The sequence below is a fragment of the Pteropus medius genome, unplaced genomic scaffold (assembly GCF_902729225.1).
Source record: "Pteropus medius unplaced genomic scaffold, Ma_sr-lr_union100, whole genome shotgun sequence".
NCBI classification, from domain to species: domain Eukaryota; kingdom Metazoa; phylum Chordata; class Mammalia; order Chiroptera; family Pteropodidae; genus Pteropus; species Pteropus medius.
This window is the reverse complement of record NW_024344378.1, coordinates 25,160,480-25,170,756: the sequence shown is the minus strand read 5'-3', so window position 1 is coordinate 25,170,756 and position 10,277 is coordinate 25,160,480. Positions and strand designations below refer to the sequence as shown.

Below are 10,277 nucleotides of genomic sequence, written 5' to 3'. Positions count from 1 at the left end.
CCCTACTATGTGCTTAAAGCTTGAACTTGGGAATCAGATAAATACGAGCTGAGTTCCAGTTAAGAGTAGTTACATGACTTTGGGCAAAAACTTTAATTTCTTTGATCTTTCATTTTCTTATCTTTAAAATGGGGTAATAATAGTATTTATCATACAAATTTGTTGAGAAGAATTAATATACAGTTCAAATATATAATACAATTATATAATATACATATTATATAACATGTATATAATATATCATATATTTTATATTATAAATATATAATGTTCGTTACTGGGTATTAATATAGGAAAAATGTTTTATCTATTTGCTAGGCATGTAATCAGTATTCAATATGTGGTAGCAAGACTTGGTATCTTTAATTCTTCTGTTCTTAGCTGATAATTTGTGGGCCTTTGCTGTCTGGGCTATGGGTATAGCATTATTGGCTTCTGGTCAAAAATCCCTTCTTAAAAATAAATTATTAATTTTTTTAAATCCCTTCTTAGACACCCTTTTCATTGACTGACTAGCATCCCAACTTTCTGTCTAACTCTTGTTTTATCTCCTTTGACCAAGGAGAGGAACTATGTTCCAGATCCCAATAGCACTTTCACCCATTAATTCAAAAGTATTTATTGAGTGCTGTTTCATTTTTTCTGTCGCTGCGTTAACAAACCACCCAAAACTTACTGACTTAAAACAGCCATCATTTTATTTGCTCACAGCCCTTCAATCTGGTCTGGGCTCAGCTGGGAGTTTCTTCCTCTTGCCTTGCCTTGTTAGTGGTCACTCTTGTGGCTGTATTCACCCGGCAGATCCATTTGGGGCTTAACTCAGCCTGGATGATGGAGTAGCTGGGTCTCTTTATGTAGACTTGGGATTTTTAACTCTCTATGTAGTCTCTTCACAAGGAGACTGACTTCTTGCATGACACCTCAGGGCTCCTAAAAGTGGAAAAGTGGAAGCTGCTCAATTTTCTTAAGGCTCTGGCCTGGAACTGGCATAGCACTACTTCTGCCATATTTTATTAGTTAAAGAAGGCCAGCCAATCTCCCAGTGGAGGAGATAGTAGGGCATGAATACAGGGAGATACGGTTCATTGGGGGCCATTGATGTAACAGACTAACAAAATCACATTCTCTGTGCCTAACACTGGGTTCCTGCCTCCATGCAGTCCATATCCTAGGGCTGTGGTTCTCAAAACTTGAGAGTGCATCAGAATCACCTGGAAGCCTTGTAAAAACACAAATCACTGAGCCCCCCCGCCCCCGGAGTATCTGTTTCTATTTGTCTGAGGGGTCCAGGATTTGTATCTCTAACAGGTTCCCAGGTGATGCTGCTGTAGCTGATCTGGGAATAGATTTTGAGAATCACTGTTCTGGGCTTGCTTCAGGATTAGAATACATCCCCAGAGATATTAATTCAATTGGTCTGGGGCGAGGACCCGGTAGCTGTGTTTTTTAAAACATTTCCCAGGTGATCCTAATATGCAGTCAGAGCTGAGAACCACTTCTTTAGGGTTTGTTCTGTCTCCTTTCTTTTTTCTTAAAAGCTCCTTTGAGCTAGCTAGTCACAATTTGATTAATCTTTATGACCCCACCTGAGTATTTCCCGCCTTTAAAACCAGGGTTCTCAAATTTTGCCCTACTTTAGAACTTCATGCAACTTTTTAAAGTCTCGATGTCTAGGTCATACTCCAGACCATTAAATCAGAACCTCTAAGGATGTGACCCAAGCATTAAGGATTTTTTAAAAATTCTCCAAGTGATTCTAAAGTGCAGCCAAGTTTGAGAATGGGTGCTTTATAACACCTTATTGATGTTTTCACAGTATGCATTTCTAAGTTAAAAAACTCTTTCCCATGGCAATTTGCAATATCTTCCTTTGAATACTAAAGAATGCAGAGGATATTTTAACCTAGAAATTACCTTCTCTTCTATCCTCGCTTACATCTTCATTCATGCCTCAATTGCATAATTATCCTTTAGGGAGACCAGATTTTGCCACATTTGCCATTAAAAAATTATTACACAAGAAAATAAGGAACTTTTGGTGAGGCAGGGGTTAAGATGATAGCCCACTTGCATGCTGGGAATTGTAGTGTAGCAGTGCCTTGCCAGTGAAGCGCTATGGGCCTCCACAGAGGTGCCTAGTACCCTACATGCCACACAGACCTTAAGAGAGGCAGTGTCTAGTGGTTACAATGAGAGTTAGAATGCCTGGGTCAGATCCCAGTGCAACTGTTCACTAGCTGCAGGACCTTGGGCAAGCTACTTAACCTCCTAGGCCTACGTTTCCTTTTCTATAGAGGAAATAATAATAATAATGATATCTAGCTCATGAGATTGTTATGAGGATTAAATGAATTAATATATATAAAGTGCTTAGAACAGTAACTGGCACATAATTTGCATTCTATAAGTGTCAGCTTTCATTATTATTGCCTTCTCAATTTCTCTCTTGGCCAAAGTTCTATTCCCTTGGTCCATAAGAGTTGAAAATCCCTATACCACAGTCAGAACATAAGAGTTTAGCTGTCCTAAGGGAAATTATCCACATCTATTTATCTAAATTGCCCTCTGGTCATCTCTTTTTAAAATCATGATGTTGGATTGGGGAAGGAAACGCTATTAGCTAACAGACTGTGGCACATGTCCCATGGTCAGTGTCCCTTGGTTTTGCCTGTCTAGCATCATCCTTTCTGCTTCTGGGAGTAGCCCAAAGTTTCCTTTGGGACATCACCCCTCTCCTATTGTGTGCACTCTTGGTGGGATTGCCACCAAGGTTCCCTGCCTTCCCATGGCAATTAGGCAGGCACCTGACCCAGCTCAGTCCATTGAATTCTCTCCTCTGGGGAGGAACATGGCAATAAGAACTACTTGGAGTGGATCCACCTGAGGACATTGCCCATTAGCTCCTGCAGCCTAGATCCCCAAGCTCTCACAAGTTTCTCCATTTCTGAAGCTTGCTTGGACAGACCTTCCTTGGATTCTGTGAGTCATTCTATCACCATGGCAATAAGGTTTTTTTGTGTGTTTAGGTTAGCAGGGTCAATATCTGTCACTTTCTACCAAAAGGTCCTAAGTGACACATTAATTCCAAGTAATCTTTAAGATCTGGTCCTCTGCTTATTGCCCCCTCTCTCCTTTCCACCTAATTTTGGTAGTTATCAGTAGTTGAATGCCTTCTTTGTGACATGCCTTTTGTGTACATTATCAGTAATCCTAATATCAACAGTGCAAAGATGGTATTACTTCTACTTTATCGATATAGAAAATGAGGCACAGAGAAGCTAAGCAACTTGCCCAAGGCCACACAGCTAGTAAATAACAGAGAGGATATTCCAACATGTCTAACTGCTGCCCTCAATCAGTAAGTGAAATTTATTGAAATTGAGATCAACATTTCATGGACTCCTGGATGGGTGAAGATATTTGGCATCCTCTAATGCAGTCTTCCTTTTTTTATTTTTCTTTCTTTCTTTCTTTCTTTCTTTCTTTCTTTCTTTCTTTCTTTCTTTCTTTCTTTCTTTCTTTCTTTCATAAACCAATTGTAAGAAACGTTTTACATGACAATCCTGCACACACGCACACACACACACAATACATCAATACACTCCACACATCTCACATTACAGAATGGAAACAGAAGTTTCACAAGGCAATAGTTACCCCTATAGGTGCAATACAGTCCAATTTTGGATTCAAAACTATTCCATTCTTTAAAATTTTGCTTATACAATTTGCTTACACCAGATTGATTTTGCAACTCACAAATGCATCTGACTACCAGCTTCAAAAACCCTGCTCTATTGAGAAAGCTGCTTAAACTGACACCAGTTTGCATGTCTGAGTGTTTGTAAAAGGAGGAAGGGCCAAGCTGGATCTTTCAAAGTCTCATAATAACGATTTGTTTACTTGCATAATGTGTGTTTCCTAGGCCACACCAGCCTGAGGGGAAAACTGAAATCAGAATCACAGCACAGTCTGTTCCTCTCTCTCCGCTTTCATTGGCTCTCCCAGAATCGCCAGCCCCTCCACAAAGACCCCTTCCAGTTTCTGAGGATGCCTGGGGAACATCTCACATGTGCTCCCAAACATCACGCTCTATCCCTTATTTTCCTTCTGTTCTGCTCCAGCTATCAGCTGGGATCGTTTGCCAGTTCCTCTGATGTCTGTGGGGCTATCACTGCTGCTGGGCCACTAAGATGACATAGGCTTTGGTGGAAAATCCAGTGACTTTGGTGATGCCTGAGCTGTGGGCCTGGATGGGGATGCTGTTGGTCCTGCATCTTACAGCAGCTCTGGTGTTACAGCTCTGTGTGTCATTCCTCCTGGCACTCAAATGCATTACCACAGTGCCCACCAAACTAGAGAGAACCCTCTTTGTTACAGGGATCCCAAAGTAGATTTCTCTTACTCCTTCTAACTTATACACATTCAAGGGCAGGGGGCCGAAAAAAATTTCCATCCTGTATTCACAACAATCTTCTTTTTCTGTGCTCTGTACCTTGTCCTTGGACCAAGTTTGGGTGTCACTATCTCACCCAGACTGGTGAGATCTTTCTTTCCCAGAAGTGTCCCCGGTTCTGCCATGTGAATGGAGTCTCAGAAAGCCCACATTCTGTCACCTTGCCCAGAAGTGCCTGCTTCCTAGAGTGAGCATAGACTTGAGTGAAACCTGTCTTTATTTGAGTACCTTGCTTCCCAGTTATCAGGGGTCACACGTTCAGAGTTCAAGTTCTGTTGAAATGACGATGGTCATGATAATGATGACAAATCTTTCGCATGTATCAGACCCCTTGATAAGCACTTTAGATATATTACTGTATTTAATTCTCTCAATAATTCTATGTGATATATACTATCATTATCCTCATTTTACAGAGGAGAAAACTGGCCTTGAAAGGTTAAATAGCTAGCCCATGGTCACGGGGCTGGCAAAGTGCAGAGCCAGCCCTGGACCCTCTCAGCCACTCCTCTGCAGCTGGGGCTGAGGGATGAGCTGCCTCAGCCAGGCCTCCCAGCCTCCCTGGGCCTCCTTCCAGCTCTGAGTTCATCTTTTCTAGGCCCCTCTCTCAAAGACCCCCACTGTAATCCACAGGTAGGCTGCCAGACTTTATCTAAAGACCTCCAAGTGGGTGAAAACCCCTAAGCTTCCACTCTCCCGCTTTCCACATCTTCTCTGTACCCTACCACGGCTTCAAGAGGAGGAGGGGTTGAGAAGGAAAGCTTCATCAGCAACAGAACCCCCTCCCCAGGTCCCTTAAGACTTTAGTATAGCAACTTGCCCTCCTCTCTGTAGCCACCTCCTCAGACCCAGTTCTGGAGCCAGGAAGCAGTTTCTCCTCCGTAAAAGGCCTTCAGCTTTCTGCATTACATGGTTAAAATTCCTGATCTTAGTGGGTGTTTTAATTGAATAGGGAATTCAAGTCTGGACTTAAATGCCGTAGAAAAAGAAAAAGTTACTGTCTTTTCAGAATGCCCATTGTAATTTGTCCTTAGAGTCATCCCCACCCCCCACCCGCCACCATGGTCCTTTTCGCACTTGAACTGACAAACTGAACCACCAGATAAATACAGCTGCAAAGTGAATAATTATGGGTATGATTCTTTTCCTTCTTTCATTCGTCCTCTCAGCTTAACCAAGTCAGAAAGTTTAAAAGACCACTCACCCTTTCTTTGACTGCGTCCACAGAGCCCAAAGCCAAGGGCTGATCAAGCAATCTTGATAATTTGATGCATTTGAAAGTGACATATAGGGAGTGAATTATCTTGTTTGACTACACCCATCAGTTTAAACAAGTATCTGCCAGAGCGTCACCCCATGCAGAGTGGTGGCTCTGCTACTCACTGTTTGTGTGACCTTTCAGTACTTCAGTTTTACCATCTGTAACATGCGGGGATTAGACCCAAGAATTCTGAGGTCCTGAAAGTTCTCGGGGTCTTTATTTTCTAGTTATAAAATGCATCATTTAAAAGTCAGATAATTTAGGGGGTGGCTGACTGAATAAAAATGACTCTATATAAAATTTTCACCACATAATTATTTTATGGTGCAAGTTTCCACTATGTACTTGAAGCGGGATCCAATTTACAAAAATCTGACTTGCAGCCAACTTTTAAGTGACACTTTTACTGTTCCAAGTGGGGCTTGCCCATAGGTCACAGTTTCTAAAAACACTATGATAATTCTCTCCCTCCAGAGAGTCCTCGACAGTGAAGCATTAGTAGAATCCATTCGAAAATCATTACTTCTCTTAGACTGAGATTTTTTTCTTTTCTGTAAAAAAAATATTTATAAACTCTCAAAAACTGGCTTAATTATAATAATCTACTGGTTCTTTTGAAACACAAACCAGATTATATATCACTCCTGTGCCTAAAACACCCCAGAGGTCTCCTATTGGTCTCCTGTGTCAAGGCCAGGCTGTGGCCAGACCTTTGCAATATGCTGTTGACTCTACCTGGAATGTTCTCGCCAATTCTCTTTTCATTCCCCCTTATCTTGGAGATCAGCTCACTGTGACTTCTTCAGGGAATTGCCAGAATCCTTTATTATAATCTATGGCGTGATCTGAAGTTTCTTTGGATGAGCATGTCCTGACCACGAATAGTCTCTATGCTCTGTGGTTGCTCACAGAGGCATATGGGTTGCTCACTCCATGCACGATGCTGTCCAGGCACTGAATTCCCAGCAGGGTCTCTACCTTCATGGAGCCTACAGTCTTCTGCGTAATCAGACAATAATAGTCAAGTACCAGAATGAGCATGACTACCACTACCCTCCCCTCACAGAGCTTGCAGAGAATTAAACAAGTGATTGGAGTAAGCCTGGGATAGTCTATGAGAGGGAAAGGGTAGACCGTCAAAGCATCAAGCTCCCATGTGGAATGAATTTATGTCCTAATCACGCATGTGCTCATATAATCCTTCTACTACTTTCAGTCTAGGAAGCTGAAAAAGAAAGGACAGATTGACATTCCCTGGCCAACTGTGCCAGCTTGAGGATGGACATCTTCAGCACGGTAAGAGGACCAAGGATCTACTTTCCTCCTTTTTCTCCATCCTAAGAGTCTTCTCACTCTCTTGACCATACCGCCCTGCCCCAGTGCTAGAGCCTCTCTTCTTTTTCTTCTTTAAATGAATTTCCTTCTCCAAAGGTGCATCTCCTTTCCTATCAAATACGACAGTAACATAGCCTACCATTTTGCTTTAATGTTTATAATATTTATGGAACATCTATACCATCATCCCCATTTTACAGACAGGGGAATAGATCCAGAGACAACATTGGCTGGTTCATGGCAGAACTGGGACCTCAAAGCCAGGTCTCTGGCTCTTAGTCCAGCATTTTCCCCCATCATATTTCAGCCTCCTAGGCTAAACTGAGCCTTTTTTGGAGCCCTGAGAATCCAAAGCTGGCTGCCTCCTGCTGGCAGGGAATTCCTTCCAGGTTTCTGATGCTACTGCTAAAGAAGGGAGAGTTCCAGAAGCCAAGGAGAGTGGATTGTACACAGGGGCAGTCTGCGCTTCTATTTCCCTCCCTCATCACGGAAGGAGAGAATGTCTTACACATTTGTGGGGTGGAGATTATGAAAACCAATAATTCATGACAGTTGATAAGTGTCAAAAAAGCATTTACTCACATTCGTTCCCTGAAAGTCACATTCTCCATGTGTTGTTATTTGTCTTTCAACGATGGCATCAGTCAGGTGGACTCAGCAAGAAATACGAAGGTTTTAGCCAAATGCTGCAGAGGGGGAGAGTTTCATTTAACTTCATTTTTCCAGCCAGGGCTGGCTCCAAAGCCAGTTTTTCTGACTAGGTTGTTTGCCACATGAAAAGCGAATTCCCAGAGGTTTCTGAGATTGCCGAGATCCGATGCAAGCTGACTGCTGCCACCCACCCGCCCACCCACTCACTAATAAGACATAATGCCGTCCTATTTTTGGTAACAATTAAAGGGCCTCTCAGTGCAAGCAGAAGCTGTTTATTTTCTGTTACATCACTTCACTTTGCCTTCGAAGGCTGGTCTGTGTTCAGTGTTTTCGTGGTGATGCAAGTCGGCTCTCTCCTCCAGCAGTTGGATCCCTCCCATCTCACAGCACCTCACAGGTCTCTTCCCCGAGCAGTGCATTGCTGGAGCAAGGAGCAGCTCACAAATCAGCTGCAGGTCCGTTTTGAAAAGCAGAGATACAGAGGCAAAGGAAAAGGGTGGACTCCTATGACCTGGTCTCAGAGCAAGACAATCACCAGCTGAATTCCAGAAGCCCTGTTCATGTTTGGGGAGATTTTTTCGACTGCAAGGAATCAGAGAGAAGCCAAAGGATGGGAAATGCCTGCATCCCTCTGAAAAGAATTGCTTATTTCCTATGTCTCTTATCTGCGCTTTTGCTGACTGAGGGGAAGAAACCAGCGAAGCCAAAATGCCCTGCCGTGTGTACTTGTACCAAAGATAATGCTTTATGTGAGAATGCCAGATCCATTCCACGCACCGTTCCTCCTGATGTTATCTCATTGTAAGGCCCGTAAGCATTTTGCTATCTGATTTATAATTTTAAAATTCCAGCCGGTGTATTTGGGGCTTTGTATGTATTGGTAGAAGGGCATGGAGAGGGAGATTCCTCTTGCACGCTTGGCCATTTGACAGTGCTAACATTTTGCTGCATTTAGAAATTTTGATTTTTATTAGCTGCTATGGAACATGCTTAGACCCCCCCCACCCTGAACATTATTATGAGAAACCTGTAGCAGATTCATTTCTCCTACTTCATCTGGGAAGAAACTGTATCGTACTTCATAAAATAGTGTCAAAATAGTGACTGTTTTGCCAAACTGAATTAACATAAGGTTTGTTCTGTGTGTATGTGTGTGTGTCTTTGTGTGTGTCCGTTTGTTTGTTTTCTTTCAGATCCTTTGTGAGATCTGGTTTTACTGAAATCTCAGAAGGGAGTTTTTTATTCACACCATCGCTGCAGCTCTTGTGAGAAATATTTATATCATGACTATTTTTAATATAGCATATATTTGGATAAGCCTCTAGTAAAACAATCTCAATATTAATTTTGTCAAATGTGATTATATTTCTGGAAAGAAAAAGAATATCAGTCAAGTGAGAGGTAAATGAGTTTGTTTGCGACTTGACACCAATGGTGCAGGTTGATTCTTGCAATGGTAAATTTGCTAACCTGTAATGCTGTCTACTTTCATGCCTATTTACGAAGTTGTTGGAATGTTACAACAGTGATTCCAATTCCATTCCACTATTTTACTTTCATTTTTGACTTAGGAACTTTGGTTATTTTGCCCTGGAGTTTCTGAATTAGTCAATACAGAACCGGAATAACATATGCGCTCAAGATGTTGTCTCCCAGGACCAGCGGCAGGCTGCTGCTCTGTGTGCTTTACCATGTGGGGGGAAAAAATCTGGGTTCTTTCTAGGTAATTCCTTAAAAGATTCATTCCGGAGAGACTGTTTTCTAATCTCGTCTAATTTATAACTAGTCCCCTTACAAGGAGGGAAAGAAAATATTAATATAGCATAGTGCAAAGGATTAGTCTTAGCTGTGTGTTTTTAGTTAGTCACAAGGGAACCACATATTCAGTCTATGTCTCAAAATAGTCAAAAAATAATATTTGACTCAGATCTCCCCAAAGGCATAATGTCACATGTATAATTTTTTCTGATGTGTATGTTTGGCTGTTAGACTGCTAGTTTTCAGAGCAGGACTACATGGGGGTCAAGAGGTCTCCCGGTACTTAGGTGTCAGGCAACAGACGGGTGGTAGTTACAGGCTTCCAAGAGGGAATTAGCCAACTGTGGATCAGCTGAGTTTTTGTTATCTTAACCACATGATTCAGGACCCAAGTTTTGGGGGTTCTTTTTGATTGTTTGTTTTTGTTTTCTTGCCTTAATGGACTGTTTTGGCTGTTTGAAGTTAGATATACAGAGGTAAACAGCATTGATTTGAAAATGTAGAGAACTCTATGTAAATTTCACACGCCCGCCCCCGCGCCCACCACTCACTAGAAACTAGACTTGTAAACTTGTGCATGACTAAATCTCTCTGAACCTCAATCTCCTCATCTGTAAAATGGAAGTAATGACACATTGAAGGGTTTTTATCAGAGATAAATAAAATTTCAGTAGATAAAATGTTTGGCATAAAGTCAAATCGTCACACATTTTATAAATGGTAGGTTTTCAATTTTTTACATAAAGCTAAAAAGCTTTTTAAAAATCATCTTATTGTTTTGTCTGTGTGAAATCACAAAACTGGTTTGACTAT

General features: G+C 41.7%; 1 protein-coding gene and 1 long non-coding RNA gene across 2 annotated transcripts in view; one reads left to right on the top strand and one right to left on the bottom strand.

Annotated features, from left to right (window-relative positions):
- Positions 1-6,331: 6,331 nt before the first annotated feature.
- LOC120609292 (uncharacterized) overlaps positions 6,332-10,277 on the bottom strand; it is a 63,757-nt gene continuing 59,811 nt past the window's right edge. The window contains exons 3-4 of the long non-coding RNA XR_005654722.1: positions 7,635-7,738; positions 6,332-6,716 (exon numbers count right to left, since the gene is read on the bottom strand). This is a non-coding gene — a long non-coding RNA (uncharacterized LOC120609292). The remainder of the gene's footprint in view (positions 6,717-7,634; positions 7,739-10,277) is intronic.
- LGI1 (leucine rich glioma inactivated 1) overlaps positions 8,035-10,277 on the top strand; it is a 36,612-nt gene continuing 34,369 nt past the window's right edge. The window contains 4 exon segments of the mRNA XM_039871709.1: positions 8,035-8,163; positions 8,165-8,212; positions 8,214-8,507; positions 8,900-8,971. Coding sequence (XP_039727643.1) covers positions 8,045-8,163; positions 8,165-8,212; positions 8,214-8,507; positions 8,900-8,971 — 533 coding nt within the window. The 5' untranslated portion in view covers positions 8,035-8,044.